Source organism: Carassius carassius, chromosome 12, assembly GCF_963082965.1.
Source record: "Carassius carassius chromosome 12, fCarCar2.1, whole genome shotgun sequence".
Lineage (NCBI taxonomy): Eukaryota > Metazoa > Chordata > Actinopteri > Cypriniformes > Cyprinidae > Carassius > Carassius carassius.
In genome coordinates, this window is record NC_081766.1 from 29655593 (window position 1) to 29677424 (window position 21832).

The 21832-nt window shown below is 36.6% G+C and overlaps 1 protein-coding gene across 1 annotated transcript; it reads right to left on the reverse strand.

Moving 5' to 3' along the window:
* Positions 1 to 1364: 1364 nt before the first annotated feature.
* On the reverse strand, positions 1365 to 13593 carry LOC132155197 (receptor-interacting serine/threonine-protein kinase 2-like). Its single transcript, XM_059564058.1, has 11 exons — positions 12888 to 13593; positions 11246 to 11399; positions 10945 to 11100; positions 10170 to 10327; positions 9317 to 9366; positions 6924 to 7085; positions 6022 to 6107; positions 5788 to 5880; positions 5583 to 5676; positions 4829 to 5053; positions 1365 to 4705 (listed from the first exon to the last, which is right to left on the reverse strand). The coding sequence occupies exons 1-11, from the start codon at positions 13076 to 13078 to the stop codon at positions 4323 to 4325; spliced, it is 1752 nt and encodes a 583-aa protein (XP_059420041.1). The 5' UTR covers positions 13079 to 13593; the 3' UTR covers positions 1365 to 4322.
* Positions 13594 to 21832: the final 8239 nt, after the last annotated feature.

Below are 21832 nucleotides of genomic sequence, written 5' to 3' on the forward strand. Positions count from 1 at the left end.
AAGTATTAAACTTGCGCAACTCGTTTGTGCAACACACTGAAATGACTCCTCAACTTGTGCAGCTTATTGAGGAGATACTTATTCAATGATCAAACTCCACAAGGGCATTTCTTTCTGGCGGATGATAAAATACAATACAGAAGACATATTTAGCAACAAGGGTCGTATACACAAACACTTATGTCATCAATAGAAGTTTTTAAAAGAGATTTGCTTCAAACAGGTTCACCAAACTGCTAAGGCCTGAGACCAGGGCCGTCGCTAGTGAATGGTGGTGATGATTATAGGGGCCTACAGCTGTGTGGGGCCCTAGGCGATGCTTATCATTTGCATGTGTTTTTAAACCGCACCAATTAAAACATTCAAGATATTTGAAAGTATTCAAACAAAAGTATATGCAAAAGAATTAAACGGAGTACTCGATTGCTGTGTTCGGTGTGCATACAGAGAGTTGCGTCTCAGACTCGCGAATGCAGAACTGATTTCACCTTCTCCTTACTAGCTGCGGTCGGTATCCTTAAAGGGATACTCCACCCCAAAAATTATTCTCTTTTTGAATAAAATGTGAATTAAATCGATCAAAAACGAAAGTAAAGATATTTTTTTTTTTGTAACAAAAGATTTCTTTATCAAATAAATGCTGTTCTTTTGATTTTTTTATTACTCAGAGAATCCAGATTTTTATATTTATCAATGTTTCCACAAAAATCCAATTCAATTCTTAACTTAAACAAAATAAAAATATTAGAATAATTTTTGAAGGATTGTGTGGCTTAAAATTCAGATTTGCAAATTGCACAAATATTTCAAAATATTACCATATTTATATTTAACCAAATAATTGCAGCTGTGGTGAGCATAACAATTAAAAAGTACTTACCCAAACTTTTGAATGGTACTGAAGAAAGGTACAGTAACTGCACATCTAATAAAGTTTACAAAAGAGGTTCAGGTATCATCTATTTTTCGTCTTTGTTAAAAAGTCATTATAATTTAATACATTATAAATGTAAATATTTAGGTATTAAAGTTCTAAAATTATGAGATAGTAATTTTGCTCTAAAACGCTACTCAAAAATTTCTGAAGTATATTTTTCCCCTAATTTTCTTTGTAAATATGGCCGCAGATGTCACAGAAACCATGTGGTGAGCTCTTTTAAGGCAACCACCCAGATATCTTGCGTGTGAAGGTAACAGTCCCGTGCAAATCAATGAGGAAATGGTTTTTGTAGGTCATAACAGATTTCAAAAGCACACTATTGTTGAGAGGTCACACTTATACCAGATTAGTACCAGTTATTGTGTAAACACAGTTCAGAATGTACTTTCAGGCAACACGAATAGAAGAAACCCCACACCTTCAGGAAATTCTACACATTTTAATCACACATTTTTGTGGAAGCACCTCACATAGTACCAGAGCACAGATGTACACTACTTGTACACTGCTACATATGCTATACATTATTGTTATTTAATCTTTGATGACAAGCCATTTATGTGTCAAGTCTAAGAGCTTCAAGGCAAAAACTGAAAATTGATATCAGTAGTAGTCATTTAAAATAAAACCCTAGCCAGGGTGATTTTTAAATGTGATATGAATAAAAACACAACACTTTTTGTATCCAGACCTAATAAGCCCATTAAGCAATTCAGTATTTGTCTGATATATTGCTGAGATGATTGCTAAAGTAGATTCAGCCACGGAATAATCTAAAGATGAATTCAGCCTCGAAGCATCACCAGATTGGCACAGCACTATCATTTGCAAAACTTCATAGAAAAATACACAACAACCCATTACATGATGCATACTTAAGATGCATGTAAATTATCACTAAGAAACTCTTTAAATAAATACAAAAAATAACAGGCCATTATATCACAAATGGTCCCAAATCATGGAAAGTCAACATAAAAATATGTAATAAAAAGTGTAAATAACAACTACAAATCTGATTCTTGTATTGAAAAGGATTCATTAACATCAAACACCAACTTAGCGAGACTGGTTTCGCACTTTGAATCGAATTCTGTTCCGTATTTATCAGTGTGGTGCTCAATCAACACGCATCGAAATCAAGTAGCAAAACTACAGCATGAGCAATTTAGCGAAGAAAAAAAAAACAATTTCAGGACATTCCAGGGGACAAATGTAATCACTCTAATGAAAATACATCACTTCTGTAACAATAAGGCCTCTAAAACAATGTCTGTTTGAACAGAGGGGAAGTCTACAGCAAAGAATCATGCAACCCCACCAGCACAGGAATTCAATGCCTGAAAACACTGGAAAACAGCAAAACACTCACCGAACGCTTCATATTATCAACAAGCATATGATTGGCTCATGGGTCAAGCAAAAAAAGACCAAACCATCAGCACAAATTCCATTCAGCATGAATTTCTATTTGTCTTCTGCTTGAGGATCAGTAGAATATTGACAGTGCTAACTCATTCCCTTTGGTTTAGTTTTTTAAATTACATGGCAGAAAACTGGTCTAAACTGGCAACGGATGTATAAACAGTAGCAAAGAGTCACTACTCTTTGTTTCTTAAAAAAAAAGCATCTTCCCAGTAGCATTTCTTAAAATCTATTCAGATGTGATGTAAACATCGGAATATTTCATACTGTTGCTTCATGCTAGAGTCTATTTTATGGTTTAAAAGTGCTGTAAACTGTGCTCTGTCTGCTGCTACATCTGGAGCCAGTGATAACCAGTGCAAACTAGGCTACATACGGTAGATGGCACACATTTACGAAGAGTAACTTATCTAGGCTGAAGTGTGAACAACTCTGGGCCACATATGGTTTAATTAACAGGGTCTCTGATTATCTTATTTATTGAGTTAATGCATTTGATTGACATGCCATTTGAGAACTTCAAAAACATGACAGAGAAGAAAAGGCTGGTGTGTAAAGTTGGTCTCAGCCAGTTTGTGTGAGTTCTATCATTGTAGACTCCAGTGTACCAACCAATTCAGCCTGGAATGAGTCAGCTTCATCCAATGTGCTGTCTAATATTGCTCACTAACAGGATGCTACAGTAGTCACTGTACCGAAAGAAAAAAATAAACACAAGGAAAGAATGACACATCTGATTGGCTCAATGGAAAACCCAGAGAGGCAGGGAGCTTGGTTTGTTCCATTGGCAGCTGGGCAAAAAAATAAAAATAAAAAAATAAATTCTACAAATTCTTCAATAGACCACAAAAATCCAAACATGCCAAAGCTAACTTCTTGGCATTTCTATAAAAGTAAATGGGGTCCAAACAAAACTGGACACTGGACCCCACTGACAAAAACATTTTTTAAAAGAAAGAAAGTCTTATAGGTTTGGAATGACATGAGGATGATGACGACGACAATACTTTCATTTTAGGTGAAGTTTCCCTTAATGGCCAAACCACTGAACCACTGGTGTGCCAATGGACTTTATTTTGCACTTTATTTAATGGACTTCTCATTAAGTAAAGCAAATGGGCCAGAATATACAGTATGCAACATTCCATCTGTTCAAAAGCTGGGGTTGTCATAATTTTCAAAGTCATGTCTAATTCTCAAGATGTATTTGTTGACTTTTCTAGTGAAGAACCCATTGAATACACTGTAATTTTCAACGTATCATCACAGACTTAACTGCATCTACCCTGACAAAAGGACTACTGCAAAACGTCCACCAACCCTGACCTATAGTGAAACAACCAACAGACTCTGAGTGCAGTGTGGGAAAAAAACTGGTTTATAAAGAAGAAGAACAAAACTGATTCACATGAGCTTTCATCAAGTCCAGACATGCAACTGTGCAGTAATCTGGATGTTTCGTGCCATTACAGGAAGGTGTGTCTTTAAACTTTACCTCAAGTCTTCTATTTTACTAAATCCGCTGACATGGAAAGTGCAAATTGACAGGATAGAATTGATTGATTATGCGTTTCACTGCTTTTCCAAGTAGCAGCAACCAGATTCTTTTGATGACTGGAATAAAGGTTTAAACGTGGCGATGTCAAACCACTGTACTGCTTAAATTGGCGTCCCTGTCATCAAGGATTTAGGCTTACGCCAACAACGAGTATAGCTCAGAAGTCATAACAAGCCAAGTGGCTATTTGACCGAAATCTGTCTTGTACAGTGCAACCATTAAAGTTGTGTGTCATAGGCACCAACACCTTAACCACAGGGGCAAAAGCACTTGTCCAGGCACACAAAGTTTCGGCCAAGCAGCACAAACGTAAGAGCATGTGAACAGGAACCATCCTTAACTGAGAGAAGGACCCACAGAGCTCTGGTTCAAGAGCAGTGATTGGGAGTTGGGAGAAGGTCAGAAGAGTCGTGTGTTGTTAAATGAGTTGGAGAGGAAGGGGGCGCTGGGGGCAGTATAAGGTGGAGGCGGAGGGCTGGTGGTGCTGAGGTCGGGGTAGGGCTGAAGGCCCATCTGTTTGTTGTCCTGGAGCTTCCGCACCACCACGCGGCAGAAGTCCTCGCTGTGCCGCTCGCAAGTGTCTAGAAGCTTCCGCACTTTGGCGGTACGAGTGGGTTGGTTCACGACCAGTTCATAGTCCTCGCGCATCAGCAGCTCACGGGACAACAGAGCATCTAAACTCTGATTGAGACACGCCTCCGTCATCTGCCGCACCACATCCTCCCTTCGGGCAGCAATCCAGCGAGCTACCGGACCTTGAGTGTCCAATGCTGTGACAAAATCTGCAAGGAAAGTCAAGAGCACATTAAGGAGAGCCTGAATCAAGGATGCCAAAAGTTGACAGCAACTTTTAAAAAGACCTTACAGATGCTTTGTTCCTGTTCAAGGTATGACTAACAGGTTACCTTGTGGATGTGGCTGCAGCGTGAGGGGTTGTATGGGAAGAGGCAGGTCACTTTCACTCTGTGACGCATGCGGGTTGAAAGGTATGTTGAGGTCGGACACATGCTGTGCCGTCTGGTATTCAGGGCTGAGGTTGTTCCGAGAGCAGTGGTCCACAAGAGGTTTTGGAGGATCAAGCGGAAGGGATATTAATGATGCCTGCGGACCAGCCTGAGCACCTGACACACCTGATGATGTAGAACAGAACCAATAAACGAACCAGTTAAAAGAATCCAAAGACCAGATGGAAATAAGAATAGATTAGGTGCATGTGATGACATTGCCCCAACATTTTATCTACATTTGTCTTTTGAACTACATGTACATGTACTATATGGTTAGGGTTACTTTCATGTAATTATGGATAATTAATTGTTATTATAATAATAAGTACATGTAACGTGTAAAAAGGACACCTTAAAATAAAGTGGTACTGAACTTACAGTGTGAAACAAGCTTATAAATACAAATAATAATATACCAGGTTAAAGAATGAGTAGTGAGAAATGTGAAACAAACTAACCCAGGATTCTGCTTACCCAGAGTTAACTATTTCAAGCGTGAAAAGCCTTACTATGAATTTCCTCATACAGCAATTCCAGCAAATTTGTTTTTGTGGAAGAAATTAAGTCAAGTAGTGAACAATATGACGGTGAGTAAGTGTTGGCAGAACTAATTTTTGGGTGATCTATCGCTTTTAGAAGAAATGAGTCCTGCCTTGAGAGGGATTGGATATGGTAAGGCAGCCCGGATGGGATATTTCTGCTTCGTGGGAAGAGCAGGATCCTGATCCAGATGTGGAACTGTTGTCCTGTAACATGAACAAGAAAATTAAGACACCCGTCAGACCATTCTCATCTCTGATTAAATGCTGAATCATCAACAGCCCAGGACTTATATTTAAAAAACCATAGTAACTTACTGGCCAAGGGATGTTTTGCTCCTTCACAATCTTTTCTTTGATTAGTTTCCCATTTGTTTGAGATGATGAGCAGCAGCTTGATGGCCTCATATACTAAGGGAAAGGCGGCACAAAAATTACAATACTTTTGATAGTTTTTTACTTTACAGTAAGAATACACAATTAAACGAATTCCACTAACTAAATCTAGACAAAAATGGGAATTAAAACAATAGTTCATCCATGCATAGTTACCTTTGTTCGTTTCACTTCCAACACTGCTTCCAAGAAATTAATCTCATCAAATCTTCTCAGCATGGGCTCCAGGTCAATAAGACAATCTGTACAGTACAGACAAAGCAGCTATTAAGCTTCAAAATAATTGAATAAAAATATATATTCAAAATGTATGTATGGTCATCAGTCATGTTTACACATACATCATGCCCTCTTGCTCAATCTGTCATCAGAATAAACAGGGTTTGTTTAGTTGCTCATATCTCAAAACACTACTGTAAAACTACTGTAAAAGACTTCCAGTTGGAATTCCCTGAAAGTTTTCTGAATGGGTTTTTGGTTAAATGCCTGAAATAAGGTTTGTGGTTAACACAAGCTCAAGGTATGCTCGGGTTTTATTTACAATCTAAAATACATCAGTAATCAGTGATTTTCTTAAGCATATCTGGTACATTAAAGAGCCCCTATTACAGATTTTTGAATATTACCTTTCATCCAGTGTATAACACACCTCTAAATGAATGAAAACATCCTGCAAAGTTTTTAAATCTGAAAGTGCACCGTGTACAAGGTAACTGTCTCTCAAAAGAAAGAGACGACAACTCTGGATGAAGATGACCCCACTGCTCTCTCTGTCTATTCACACTCATTTCCTCATTCCCCTGATCTGTTGCAGGGTTTGCAAAACAGAAATCATCATGAGAAAACTTAACTTTTAATGACTCAACGTTTTTACTTGTCAGTAACAGCATAATTGCCAGTAAGGACGAATGACAGAATTGTGGTTAAACAATTACAATATTTAACGATCCACAAGAAAAGGTCACCATATTGGAATGTGACAGCATGAAGTAAACACATTCAGAGGAATTGTGAAAAGCAGGGGAAAGGTCAAGGGTGGGGATCAGGCTGACACTCACTGAGAAAGGAGGGCCGTTCATTTGGGGTAGCGGTCCAGCCGCTGGTCATGAGTTTAATGAGGGTCTCTCGACTGGGAATTTCTGCTGGCAGACAGTCCAGGCCTGTGTCGGGTCGAGATCCTCGGAGAACACTGAACATGATCTGCATGGGATTGGTGGCTTCTGCTCACAGAAACAACAAGAGGACAGTGACGTAGAATGGAGGAATGTTGCCTGGATAGACAAATGGCTGCAATTTATGAAACGGAGGAGGAAGTGACCATGAGAGGAAATCTGTGTCAGGAGTTTTTTTTTTTTTTTATGCATCAAAAACATGACACAGCAAAATGTGCTTAGTGTTGAGTAAGGCTGCACAATGAATCTAACTTCACTGGTTGCTGTGCTACTTTGGTTACTTTGAATTAGCTTTTATTTTTATATTTTAGTTTTCATTTTAATTGTTAAGTTTTTTTTTTTTTTTTTTCAAATTATGTATATATAATTTTTATTTATTTGTTTAATTTTCAGTTTTAGCTTAAATATTTTAGTATATCAAGTTAAACTAAATGAACATTAAAAACTTTGCTGTTAACACACTTTAGTTTAGGGACCAGTTCTTACTTTTAGCTAGTTGCACAGCATTCTAGCATTTCGCCTGTTAATTAGTACTTATAAACCACATATTAATGCCTTATTCTGCATGATCACATTCTAGATCCCTTAATTCACCATGCCTAATTCCATACCTAAACGTAACAACTACTATTCTATTAATAAGCAGTCAATTAGGAGTTTATTAAGGCAAAAGTCTTGGTTAATAGTTAGTTAATAGTGAGAACTGGCCCCCAAACTAAAGTGAGCTGAACTAGCTGAAATAAAATCAGATTATTATTTTTTTTTTTCAGTCACCGTTTTATTTGAAGTAACTGAATTTAAGGTTTTAGTTAACTTTAACAAAGCCTGGTGTTTGATCTGTATGTTTTGTACTGAATAGAATAAGCAGGGAAAACTTTAAGAGTATTTCAGTACAGTATTACATCCATGTCAAAAAAGGTCTTTATAACTTCATGAAAATTTGGTTTTGGTATTTTACTTGGCATTTCATACTGTAACCAATCACAGACATGCATTATTTTAATGGTGAATAAGAGAAGTTTAGTTTATAGGCCTATATCAGTACTGGCAAGTGCTAGACTGACAGATTTAAAGCAGACTGATTTACACATTCATTATTAGAGCAACTGTTTCGAGAACATTTTAGTGAATTGTCTAAGTATGGCATAATCACTAGAGTCACTGAAAGGATCCTGGCTGATATTCTTAAAGCTTCACAGAATCCTCTCAGAGAGCTTCTAATATATCTTACAGATTTCTAACTAGGAACTAATCTGAGAACAGCTCTGAACAATGAAAAGACAAAAACTTTCATCTTAGTGAGGAGGCGGGGTTTGACCCTGTTGCTAGGTATGATGCATTCTTTTGAAGACTGTGATTGGTTGTGACAGGCTTTGACAATAACAAGACAATTATTATTATTATTAGGCTAGTAATACTATCTAATTAATTTTAGGGCTTACTTGTTCCATCATATTTATTTTTCCGCGTGTTTACAGTGTTGCGCATTATAACCAATCACACGCGATTCCGTTGACTTTATGAATGCAATGGCCAATCAGAGATGTTCAGTTGAGACACGACACCGTTGTATAAGAGATTATAATTATAATATAAGATTTATCCAACAGAGTGTAGATATCTTCACCGATTATAACAGGACTGATTTTTAAAGTTCATAAACTCGCGCTAGACTGAAGTCAGCGATGATGTTCTTTGCTCATTTTCTGTAGCAGCTGTTTGCATAACTGAGGAAATGTAAGTATTATAATTATTGTAATTATATTGTAGTATCATGTATTGGCGATCTCACAGGCTGACGATAGGACGATATGACTATGGAGCAGCTCGCCCAACACTACTCCTAACAATTAAGATTTATTTTTGAATAACTTTTATCTTAACAAGGATGCTCTCTTTAATTCTAACGGGAAACACCCATGTTTTTTTAGGAATTTTGCAACTAAGAATTTTCATGAATATGTGCCCTGATTAACACTGAAGCTACTGATTCATCTGTGTTACTGGAGATGGGTTGTCCTCTTTTTATTTACGATTCTGTATGTTGTTATAAGAAATGAGAAGATATAAGGTCAAATTGTCCTTATTTTTGAAGTTTGGTTATGTTTAAATGTATGCGAAAATTGAAAAAACGCTTTGTTCATCGTTTCCGATGTTCACATACATTTGGGCCACTTTCAAGAGCACTCAGAATGTAACATAAGACATATGAACTAGGTGACTGTCATGGAACCCATTGGTACTCTTTCTATAATTCATGATCAGCCAATGGACCCTACCTTCAAATGGTATCCGTCTTGAAAGCACTTCCCACATGATGATGGCGTAACTGAAAGAGGAAACACAGAACAGATGAGTCTCTACGTCCAAATCTGGCAATCCCCCTTTTGGAGACAAAACTCACTTTCCTATCAGTGAAATAATTTCAACATGCCCTCTGACTAAGATCACAAAACCTCAGATATTTTGGCAAGTTGACATTTACTTTCTAAATCACTTCTCTTTTTGGACCACAGCAGTGAAAGAACAAAATAAAGCCCTCTTTCATGAGCGGTTTTGGTGAGATATGATTAAACCCAGAAACTGGTTAATGTTTTTTCGGTAATGTTTTTCTGTTTCCCAGCCTCTCTCTTTGTTCTGAAAAATTGGTGAAGTATTATATAAATCCACCCATAATTCTAAACATCCTGTACTGCTATATTCCTCCCTCCCAATCAAAGGGTTTGCACATCTGTTAATCAATTAATTTCATTGGCTTTTCCATTCACTTGTAACTTGGATAAGGCTTTTATAGATTTCTAGCCAATCAAATATTTTAGAGATAAGAATAACTAGAAAAATTTTTCCTGACTTTTCCAGGCCTTGAAATCACTTTTAAAATTCCCAGACATTTCCAAGCTCGCCATATGAACTCTGAAGATAAATTAAGAGTGGAATTTTGCTGAGTCAGCAACAGACTAGGGCCATGGTGAAATAAGGACAGCTGAACGTCTCAAGGGGATGCCCCCCGAAAAATACAGGAACTGAAAGAGCAGTACTTTAAAAGCCTGTAGTAGAAATAATATGAAACTCAGAAGGAAGTCCACTCATCCGGTCAAAACTGGAAGCTTTATAAAATCTACAGAAACTGACCTGTACATGTCATATTTGACATCAGCTCTGCGGTTCTTGGAAGGTTCGTACTCCTCAGGTGGCATATAAATGACTGTGCCTCCCATTTCGGCAGGTTTGGAGCCGGAGCCTTTAGTGATAGAGAGCTGGCGCCATTTAGATAAGCCAAAATCAGCTATCTATTCATAAACATACACATACAAGATGCACTTTAGATCAGAGAGGCCACTGTAAAGTTACAACAAAATATATTATACTTCTCATTTTGAAGCTTCAGAGCTCCGGTCCCTATTGTAATTGCAAGTAAAAGAGCCACCAGTACATTATTCTAAATATCTCCTTTTGTGTTCTACAGAAAAAAGCCATACAGGTTTTAAGGGTTAAATTATCCCTTTTAAGTATTAAATGTTTGCAGACTTTCCAGAGAATAAATAATGAATGATTATGGTATTTTTTTTAAATCCACACGAATTAAGACATGTTAAGGCATAGCAAGAGTGTTCATTTAAAAGGGAAAAAAAGAGGCTTTTTATAGGAGTAAGATATTCAAACTTGGGAAAGAAACATGAAAGAGCAGACTTACAAGATACCAACATTGATAACGTTCAGACAAACATGGACACAGCTCAAATGACAACAAAAACATTCATAGTTGATCACCCTGATGTTCAAATAACTCAATGACTGCTTACATTTAGTAAGTTCCAGGAAATATCTCTACTAATGCATCCAAACACACATGTGAAAGTCTAATAAAATGGGGCCTGGAGACATCTTCAAGCAAATCTGCACAAACCTTAACATGGTATTCCCCATCCATCAGGATGTTCTGAGTTTTAAGATCATGGTGTAGAAGGGGTGGTGACATATTGTGTAGGAAGTTTACTCCTAAAGCGATCTCATAAAGAATACGCAGTCTCAACGGCCAGGCCACCACTGGGTACATATCTTTCTGTAACATAATAAGAAAATACAGAAGTCAACACTCAAGAACCTGTGTGCCACAAAGCAGAAAGAGAAACTGTCCATTACGCTAATACTACTAGACTAAACAGGAAGTATGTAATGTAAAAGAAACGCTGTTTGTACAGTTATACCTCATGTAGAAGCTCATCCAGTGATCCATTGGTCATGTACTCTGTCACAATGCAGAAGAACTCGGGCTCATTACAAACCCCAAAGATCTGGATGATCTGGTTAAATCGAGCTTTGTGAAGCACCTCAGCTTCCTTCAATAAACAATTCCTTTCCCTGTAAAAAAAAAAAAAAAAGGTGAAAGATCAGACAAGGACTGCAGTTTCTTTTTTCTGTCACCAGACCACAATGAAATATCAATTATTGAGTGAATGGATTCCCACAGCTTTTTTTTCTATTATCCATTCTTCCATGGGAAATCTTGACAATCTTGGCACAGTTCATAAATGACAACACTTTTATGTCGCTTCTGTGTCCTTTTTGAAGGCCACTCATTAAAACAGCACAGAAATAGTATAAACTTTATAAGAATTAGAAAGAGTACTGGAATTATATTCAATATTAAAATAAACTATATAAAAATTCTGGACAATACTGATAAGCTGGTAATTATTTTCACATCATTGGATTTGTATGATACTAAAATGATTATTTTTTCCTGAATAAATTAAAAAACAACAAACTAAAATCAATAATTTTACATGCTACAAGTGCGTTTATAACACCTTCATGTTATTTTATACAGTCACCAAAAAATGTTCATCAAAAAATGAAAAGTCGGTCCTTATTTCTCACCCTGATGTGGTTCTAAAAGACTTTCATTCATCTTCCAAAGACATGAATATTTTTTATGATGAAATATGTGAGATTTTTTTTTAACCTTTCTTGAAAGTCAAATTCCATAAAAATATTTTAATTTGTTCAAAGATGAAGAAAAGTCATATGGGTTTGGAATGACAAGTGTGAGAAATGACAACAGATTGTGTGTGTGTGTGTGTGTGTGTGTGTGTGAACTATCACCGAGTGATAGATGAAAGCGTAGATGCTCATTTTCACTAAATTTCCCATTAATTATCCAATATCAACTCATACAGATGAAAATGTATAGATGCAATCTGAATTTCTCCTTTTGTGTTTAGCAGAAGAAAATACTCACTCAAGTTTAGAACAACATGAGGGCGAGTAAATGATGGCGAAACATTTTAAGTGAACTACTTTCATTTTAAGTAAACATTTCCCTGACTTTAAAATGTAAGTCTTTAATGTTTACCTGGTTTACATGACTTTTCCAGGCCTGGAAATCACATTCCATGACACTTCCAGGTTTTCTCTGATTTTAGAAACGTCTGACCTTCAACTCTTTCGCAGTCGGTTTTTGCCCAGAAAGAGCATCTAGTGACTAGTCCAGACTGGAGCATTCGAGTCCATCATATTCTCACTTTTTAGCGGTAGCATGACTAAAACTTCATTTAAACATCTCGAACATACAGTTCCCAACTGCATTAAGATAACCAAAGCATGTCGCCTGACCGCATACTTCATGTGTGTACGTGAGTGTCGCACTATGGTTTAAATCAGTGACCTTATTTGCACTGTATCCCTTCCTAAAAACCTGCAACAACCAGCATCTATGGTAAAACTACCAGACTGAAACAATCGCAGCACATTAAAAAGCCCGACAACCTTGGAAAATGGTTAAGGAACCGTGCATTTATGCTAATAAATACGCAAAGTAGACAGCACAGGTAAACTGACTGAACCCACCTCTCACCAACCGGTGAATCCAGTTTCAAGCACTTGATCGCCACCGTGGTGCGCCAGTCGCTGTGCTGCGCCCTGAACACGGTCCCGAAGCCGCCTTTACTGAGGTAGTGCAGGTCCGTTAGTTTCCGGTACGGGATCACCGGTAAGGTGCTGGTGAGACTGCAGATGTTGACGCAGCCGGTGTGCTCCATGTTTGAGGATAATATGAGATGAGACGGGTCCGTTCAGCTTCAGTAGAAAGGAGAACTGAAAGCGCACTGTTACTGCTGAGAACCCTCACAGAGAGACTAAATATCGCGCATGTGTCTACATGTTGTGAAAAGCGGTCTAATCTGCGTAACGTACTACATACTCCAGAAATAGGCGTTTGTGTGCATCTGTCTGACTGCTAAATGATGGAGTCATAATATCCTTGTTAAAAGTGTCACTGAATAACAGATGGAAAAGAGCTAAATCCTACAGCTCGCGCTCGGAGACACGCCCCCAATCCGAACGACGCATTTTATATCGCGCCGTAAAACAAACGGAAAAATTACCGCCAAAATGATATAAAACCACCACAGTCTGAGATTAAAAGGTAACGGAACGTGTTCGTGGTGGTGGGTGTGCGCTAGTCAAATATTGCGCAGGTATGTGAATGTGTGAGTGGGTCGCACTACAATCCTCAACGTTATGGGTTTCGATTGTGTGTGTAGGTGTGTGTTTGTATGTGTGTGAGTGATAAAACCCCTTTAGTCCCGCCCTTGAATTGATTATTATTTGTTGCGGATAGATGAATGACATTTTAATTGGCAAATCGCAGACATATTTTAAAACACTTGCAGCCAATCCTGTCGCAGGTGGCGGGATTTCTCTGAATACAGGTAACGTTAAGTAACAAAACAAGCTTCCGAGTGTCGAAGGGTGCTACATTTAATAACAATTTTGGGGTGTATTCACCAGACCTGAACACTGTGAATATCGGCTTTTTTCCCTTTTTTTAAGCGTATATTTACTTTTACACATAATCAAAAATAGGCTAATCAAACATAGGCTAACTTACACATTAGTTTGTTTATAAATGATCTACCAGGTTGTTGCCCGATGTTGATTGTCAGCTTTATGCTGATGACACAGTAATTTACACATTGGCTAAAGTCATCTTCCAAGGTTGCTGCAGTTTTAAATAAACAAATGGAAAGGATATCTATATGGCTCCAGGAAAATCATCTTACTCTGAATGCTAAGAAAACTGTCTTTATGTGCTTTTCTAATAGAAAGCAAAAAGAAAAAGTAATAATTCGAGTAAATAATAAAGAAATAGAGGATGTAGATGAGCTTAATTTTTTAGGTATTGTTTTAGACTCACAACTTAAACATATAAAAAAGCTATCAAAAATAGTAAGGAGTAACCTAAATTGTTTTAGACTTATTAGAAAATGTATCTCAAATGAGGCAGCTCATCTTTTTATTCATGCAATGATTTTGTACACAAGGGCAAAGAGCCTTTTCTATTGAGGGCTCCAAACTCTGGAACCTGTGCCAAATGATTTTAAGGCAATACTTGAAATTAAGTCCTTTACATTGAAGGTAAAGCGGTGGTTTATAATAAACCAGAACTGCACGCATATTTAAATGTAATAATTTTTGTATGTAAAAGTGTAATGTAATGTAAAAGTTTTTTTTCTTCTTATATGTATAATTTAGGTACGTATTTCAATGTCTATGAATGACACATTGTGGTAGTTTTATTCTATGAGTAGTAGTTTTTTTTTTTTTTTTTTTTTTAGAAAAGCCTTTTATTTTTTTTAGAAAAGAAAGATGCCAATTAGCTTTTGCCATACTCTCTATGTGCAATACATATTTTCAAGTTTTGACTGGGATAATGTTTTTTTTGTACTGTCCCTATACAAATAAACTTATGCATATATATATATATAAATAAAAAAACATAACTGCTGAAAATATCATTGAAAAGCTGATATGGAATAGAAATGAATTCCCTCCTCGAGTTCTCATTGCCAGTGGTTCTGGGTTCAGTAATGATAACAACATTAGCTCTCATGCAGAGGATGCAGCTGGCTGCCTTGGTAACCTGAAGTGATTTGCTCTTGGCACAATGGGAGGGGAAGTGCCCTGAGGAACATTATTCCTCATTCTGTTAATGGTTATGATAATGGCACCAACAATCAAGTATATTATTAGAAATCTTGTGTGTGTGTGTGTGTGTGTGTGGCTGGTGTGTGTGTGTGTGTGTGTGTGTGTGTGTGTATATAGGGGAAGTCGTGGCATAATGGTCTCTCCACCTTCAATACCACGACTTAGGTGTCCTTGAGCAAGGCACTGAACCCCCAACTCCTCCCCGGGCGCCGCAGCATAAATGGCTGCCCACTGCTCCGGGTGTGTGTGTGTGTGTGTGTGTTCACTGCTCTGTGTGTGTGCACTTCGGATGGGTTAAATGCAGAGCACAAATTCTGAGTATGGGTCACCATACTTGGCTGTATGTCACGTCACTTTCACTTTCACTATTTATGTCATTAACTAAAAAACTTAATGACATAAATGTCACTGATTTTCAATGTTTTTTATTATTATTATTATTTTATCCGGACAGTGTCCATCTTTGTAGGGTGTAACTAAATATAAGTGTATATAAGTATAAGTGTATAAGGGACTTACTTTTCTGCAAGTTACATGGTTTCACCAGTAGATGGCGACAAGTGACTGTCTTTCTGATTAAGTCATTTAATCATTCATTCAACCAATTCTTTCTGTTACTCATTAACGTTAAATTATTCTGCATTGTTTGGAATTAATTTTGTTGGTGCAGCAAAAATAGACAAAGTAACTGTAAATAGTGAGTCCCATACTATGTCTTACTCAATATGAACTTGTATTATTTATTTATTTATTTTTATACTGTTGTAAAAGCAATATCACACTCACATTTCTGATTTTGTTCTGAATATCAGCACAGTTGTGATGCAATCATAACAACACATTATTTGCTCGTGATATTGTTTAATTATACTTGGTATGATTTAGCAATTGCATTAATTAATATATAATTATGAAAGTCACCAAAACAATGATTTAGCTGAAAACAAACCAAATAGCAAATACATTCTGAATGTCATTCATGTAATACATTATTTTCACTATACATAATATTTATTATTTTTACTATTATTACTATTTATATTTCATACAAAAGTAACTGGAAAAAACAATAAGTGAATAAGTGAATGGATAAGTGAAGTAACACAGTGGCGTTTTCTCGTTTATTTACAGACTGAACTAAATGCATTTTTAAAACTTGTTACCATCTGGTGAATTTAAAGGGATAGTTCACCCAAAAAGGAAAATTCTGTCATCATTTACTTGCCCTCATGTCGTTCCAAACCTGTATGAGTTGCTTTCTTAACATAAAGGAAGATATTTTGAAGATTGCTGGTAATCAAACAGTTGGTGGTTTCCATTGACTTCCATAATAGGAAAAAAAAAATACTATGGAAGTCAATGGGAACCACCAACTGTTTGATTACCAGCAATCTTCAAAATATCTTCCTTTATGTTCAACATAAGAAAGCAACTCATACAGGTTTGGAACGACATGAGGGCAAGTAAATGATGATGATGAATTTTCCTTTTTGGGTGAACTATCCCTTTAATAATCACCTCAAGTGTCAATGGCGCCATCTAGTGCCTCCCAGTAAAACATGAGGGATTTCACATGTGTCCTGATGCATCCCGCGTGTTCAGTTTTTTTCCACACCTAACTTTTCCACTTTCCATCAACAAAATGCAAAACAAAAGGCAGCCAAATGGTAGCTTTTATGGTGTTGTCATTACACAGCAGGGAGGAAAAAAGGACAAGTTTTAATTCTACATTAAATAAAGGTCTAACTACCTCACAAAACTTTCTTGTGATGCTTAGACCAATACTCTGATGTTTAATGATTCTGTAATACAGTTTCAGATGATTGCAATAAAATATGGCTAAAATAAAATTAAATAATAACAGTAAATAATAAAGTAAATAATCTTTACTTATTTGTGGTTCTTTTCACTCTGCTGTCATGAATTCGTATCAGATTGTCTGTTGTTCATATTTTGACTGTATAGCACTCAAAGGGGATAGATCACCCCTAAATAAAAAAATCTGTCATTAACTTGCCCTCATGTTGTTCTAGATCTGCATGTCTTTGTATCTTCCGCGTGGAACACGCAAGCAGAAATTCTGAATAATGGGCTGATTTTATACATGCAGTTACAAAGAATGTGGACTGCAGCTTCACACTTTAAAGGAAACCAAAGCATCAAAAAAGTATCATACAAGTGTCCTCTAGAGTCAAATGGTGCCTTTGTTTCAAAACGAACACAAATAAAAAGGCATTGTTCACCCAAAAATGAACTCACCATCATGTCATTCTAAAACCATGATGAACTTTTGTTCAGCTTCAGAACACAAATGAAGATGTTATTTACGAAACCTGAGAGATTTCTGTGTCTCCACTGAAAGGCCATGTAACCAAAACTTTGGTGTTTCACAAAGTTTATAAAAACATTATAAATGTGACCCATATGAATCAATTTGCATGAATCTATTGTTTATATTTGAATAAAAACCAAAATTAAATCTGTTTCTCATATAAAGAAACTCTTAAATCGCTAAATTGGATTACTTTTACATCATTTTTATAACATTTTGAATTGACAAGAAAACAGAAAACATTTAAAGTTACATAAAAAATATATTCATTCTTGTTTGGAAGATGAACACAAGTCTTGTGAGTTTCATTTTTGAGTGAACTATCTCTTTAAGAAACACATGGTGTTGAATACAATACTTTGATTCTTATATGGAAACAGTTGGAAAACTGCACAGCATCATTATCTGTGATGATTCAAATGCAGTTTTAAGTGATAAAGAGGACATAATATTCTCTTTACGAACTTCTCAGGTGTACAAGATCTTAATGAAGTGTGCACCAGATGAGAGCTGGCACATTTTTAGACGATACACAGACTTCTCTCGACTACATGAAAAGCTCAGGCACAGGTGATTCTGTGTATCAGCTGAAGGAGATGATTCGTTTGTTTAAATTTGTTTAACCGCCCAAGCGTTGGTTCAGGCACATCAGCGCTGAATTTCTGGAAGAGAGACAACTGGGCTTACAAGACTTTCTACAAAACCTGGTTGCTCATAAAGATGTGTGAAATATGAAGTTATTACATTATGCTTTATTTTTGGCTGAGAAGTTAAATTGACAATGGGAGAGTTGAACTGCCCTAAGGGTTAAGATTGCAAGTCTATGGGGTCCAATTTATACACGAGAATGATTTATTGTGCTCACTGAATCACACAATTTGGGTCCAATGAATCTTTACATTATCATCATCAAATATGGACACGGGTATGTCAATACAGTCAACAGCTATATAATAAGTGAAAGCACTGTTGTTAAGAAATGTGTGGGGATTACTGTCACAATGTCACACTTTACCAGAACGTTTGAGAAAATCATGCGGTAATAGAGTAACATTTCAGCCTTCTCTTTACTGAAGTGAGTCAGTCAGAGAATTCTTATGTCTGGATGACTGTCCTACTGCTTTTGATAGTATTAGAGACAGATGGGTAAGCTCACTATAAGTTACTATAAGTCTTGCATTCAGCCAGATATGATGCATCCAGTTGTCTGGACACACCAGTTTACAACCAACATCCCTGACCGCAAACAAAAGCAAATAGCACTCTCGTGCTGAGCTTACTGAAGGCTTTCTGTGAGACACTGGAAGGGACCAAATGTTGCTTTCAGAGAGACTTAATGGATGAAGAGATAGAGACTGAGCCCCTGAGAAATGTCCTGCTGCACAAAGAGCTCCAAATGAGCCAGCCGGCGAGAACAAAGAAGTAATGTCACAACACAACCTATTTGTGGGTTGCTTAGAAAACAGGACAAGCAGGTGGATTTCTGGTCTTCTTGCTGAAACTAATGACTCCAAAATGATTCTAATGCTCAGGGAAATGAAGTCTAATTGGATTAAATGCTGCACAAAATGGATCGTAGCGAATTAATCGTGGATTAATCTTTTAACCCTGTAAAGCCGGACATATGAACTAAATATATTTTTTTATGTATCTTTTCTTATGTAACATTTTTTTTAGCCTAAATGTCTTTTTTGTTGATTATCACATCTTATACATCAAGCTTTTATGGCTAATATTTTATGATAATGGAGAATATGGACACATACAATACAGGACACATCATTTTTATTCAAAGGCCCAAACTGAGCAAAAATTTGGTGCGGACTGGTGATTTTTATATGGCCAAAAAGTAAGATGAAATTCTGGTAGCCTGTAATGTAAATCAAACCATTTGTTTAATGATCAAAGCTCTATAATGCAATCAGTGCAATACAATGATAACTGAGCCGATGTATTATAGTTAGTATTAATTAAGTTAGAGGCCTTTGCATGATTGCATGAATATTATTGTAGGTGAAATCCTCCCTCACGTCATGCCATGAATACTTCATGAAGTCCATCAAGACTGTACCACTGGACTAACATAACACATATGTTTCAACTTTTCCCTGTTTAAATCCATATAGTGGCATGTATAGAACCCAAGCGGAAGTGAACAGAGAGCCTAGAGACTTTTAACAGCACATGAATATAAAGAAGGGGAGAGATATGATCTCAGGAGACCAAATAAAAAGTAATCATAAAGTACATGTCCACCATATAATTGATTAATTTCCACTTACTCCCTTTGAAATGAATTCTAGTTGAGTGTTATTATTTATATAACCATCCCATAATTTTACTGAGGAACAGGCCGGTCTTGGGAACATTTTGTCTTATGAAACTACTTGTATCTGTCTTTAGTTCTGAATTGGGGTTCATGAGGAGTCATAGAGCGTACTGGTGCAAAACTGACAGTCCAGAAAAGCATAGTTCTGAAGGACCATTCCAAGAACCCCATCAAAGAAATAAAAAAATACAGGGCAATTACTTCAAATCTTCTGTTTGTTCTAAGTCTATAATAAGAAAAGAATAGCAGTCTTGTTTATTTTGAATGAATCAAACCAACTGGTTCCAGTAAAATGATTTGGAGCACACACACTTTTTAATGACTTAACTGAAAGATGTTGCTTAAATGGTTTAATGATGTGTGTGAGTGCATGTGTGATTCTATCAGGTGGTTTTATATAGATTTTATAGCACGTCTGAGTCAAACTCACACTTGGACTATAGCAGCCAAAGTAGTAACATCACTCACTCTCTGATACAATTTTGCATTTGTTACCCAGATTTTTGACTTCTGTTTTGGAATTCCTCTCATTTAGGTATATGCTTTGTGATTTGGATTGCAGAATAAATTGATACAGTTGTATGATTCATCCAGAGACATGATCATAAACAGGTCATCGAGCCAAAAACGGTAAAACTTCTTGGAATAAGAGAATACAAAATACTTCCACGTATTACTTATCTGGATGTTTTATTCATGCATGTATCGTATGTGGTAGAGATTTTTTCAATCACATATTTGATAATTGAGTCAACTGTTCAGCACAACTGGTTCTGCACAAATCGTAGTTTCTGAAATCTGTTATAAATAATTAGTCATTTGTAATGAGCCCTGCATGATGATCTTAAATGTCTTGATTAAAATCATGTTACTTTATTAAAATCCAATATAATAATTCTCTCAGCTTGACTAATAACACACCAAATGGTGCAACGTTCACAATAATAAACCTTCTGTCTGTGTAAAGTTCAAGGAAAATGTAAATTCTTTGTAGAGTTTCCTGAAGGGTAGAATGAGTAGGTCCAAAACTTGAAAAAGCCTTTGTTTTAGTCATTTAATGTTAACATGTCTTGAAGTGTTTAGTGATTTCTGGCCACTGTAGCTGAGTGGAAAGCAAACACGCTGTCATCTGCAATCAGTGGATGACAAATAACTCAGCCTGCTAAAGTCATACATGTGAATATGGGCCAGACAGCAATTCCACTTATCCCTGAGGATAAAGCTATCAGATTTGATCTCCCGGACACTATTAGCCTCAGTTACTCCATTACTTTACACTCTTCATGCTCTCCATTTATCATCAGAATATCTGTTCACATTCAGCAGTAGTGAAATACAACACAATGGCTACATGATGTTTAATTTGTGATGTTTTTCCAGAAAGTTCAGGGCCTGATAAACATTGCTAAATACATACTAGCTCTGGGTCGAGTTTTGGTTTTGTGAGATGAGCGAAGGCGACTCTGTGAGTTGGTGGGATCATGGAGTCACCTCTGTTGTGTGGCTCCAAAATTAGCAACAGCTAAAATCTGGATTTGTTTAAGTTTCGCCATCAGTGTTGCTTTAAAATTAAGCAGGCAATTATCGAAAGTAATTCTGGTTAGTCACGGAGCATATAAAGGCAAGTGAATCAGTACAAAACAGTTTTAGGACCAACTCGCTGTTCCATTTGGCGGTAACATCTAAGATGTCTTGCTTTCTAGTTTATCCTCAGTTCATCTCAATATAATAAAGGTCCATATAATTTGCTCATGAATGGTGCATGTGTTTAAGACACTGTGATGTAATACAATAATATACTTAATTTTTAAGCTTGTTTTAGAACAGTAAGTCTGCACAAAATTTTCAAGAAATCTGTGCGTAAAACCCTTAGTTTGGTAAACCAAAATTACTTTGTGACGAATTAATACAGAGAAATGGCACACTGATTAGCAACAAGCAAATGTGGTAATATTTTGCATATGTTCAGGACTCAAAGCTGCATGAAAGGGAAAAAAATCTAAAAAGGAAAGTAATTTTTACTGATGGGCTGACTCAGGGATCCATGGGAAATATATTATGACACATACACCAAACTGTGATATTGTCGACATCTTTATGTTAAAACCATATTTTTAGCCCTGGTAATTGGCAGGAAAGTCTGAG

Excerpts from the sequence above, each read along its gene's own strand:
- LOC132155197 (XM_059564058.1), bottom strand. The coding sequence starts at position 13,078 with ATGGAGCACACCGGCTGCGTCAACATCTGCAGTCTCACCAGCACCTTA. Across the intron at positions 11,101-11,245 it reads TGGATGAGCTTCTACATGAG|AAAGATATGTACCCAGTGGT; the intron begins GTATAACTGTAC and ends ATTATGTTACAG. Across the intron at positions 10,328-10,944 it reads ATGGGGAATACCATGTTAAG|ATAGCTGATTTTGGCTTATC; the intron begins GTTTGTGCAGAT and ends GTTTATGAATAG.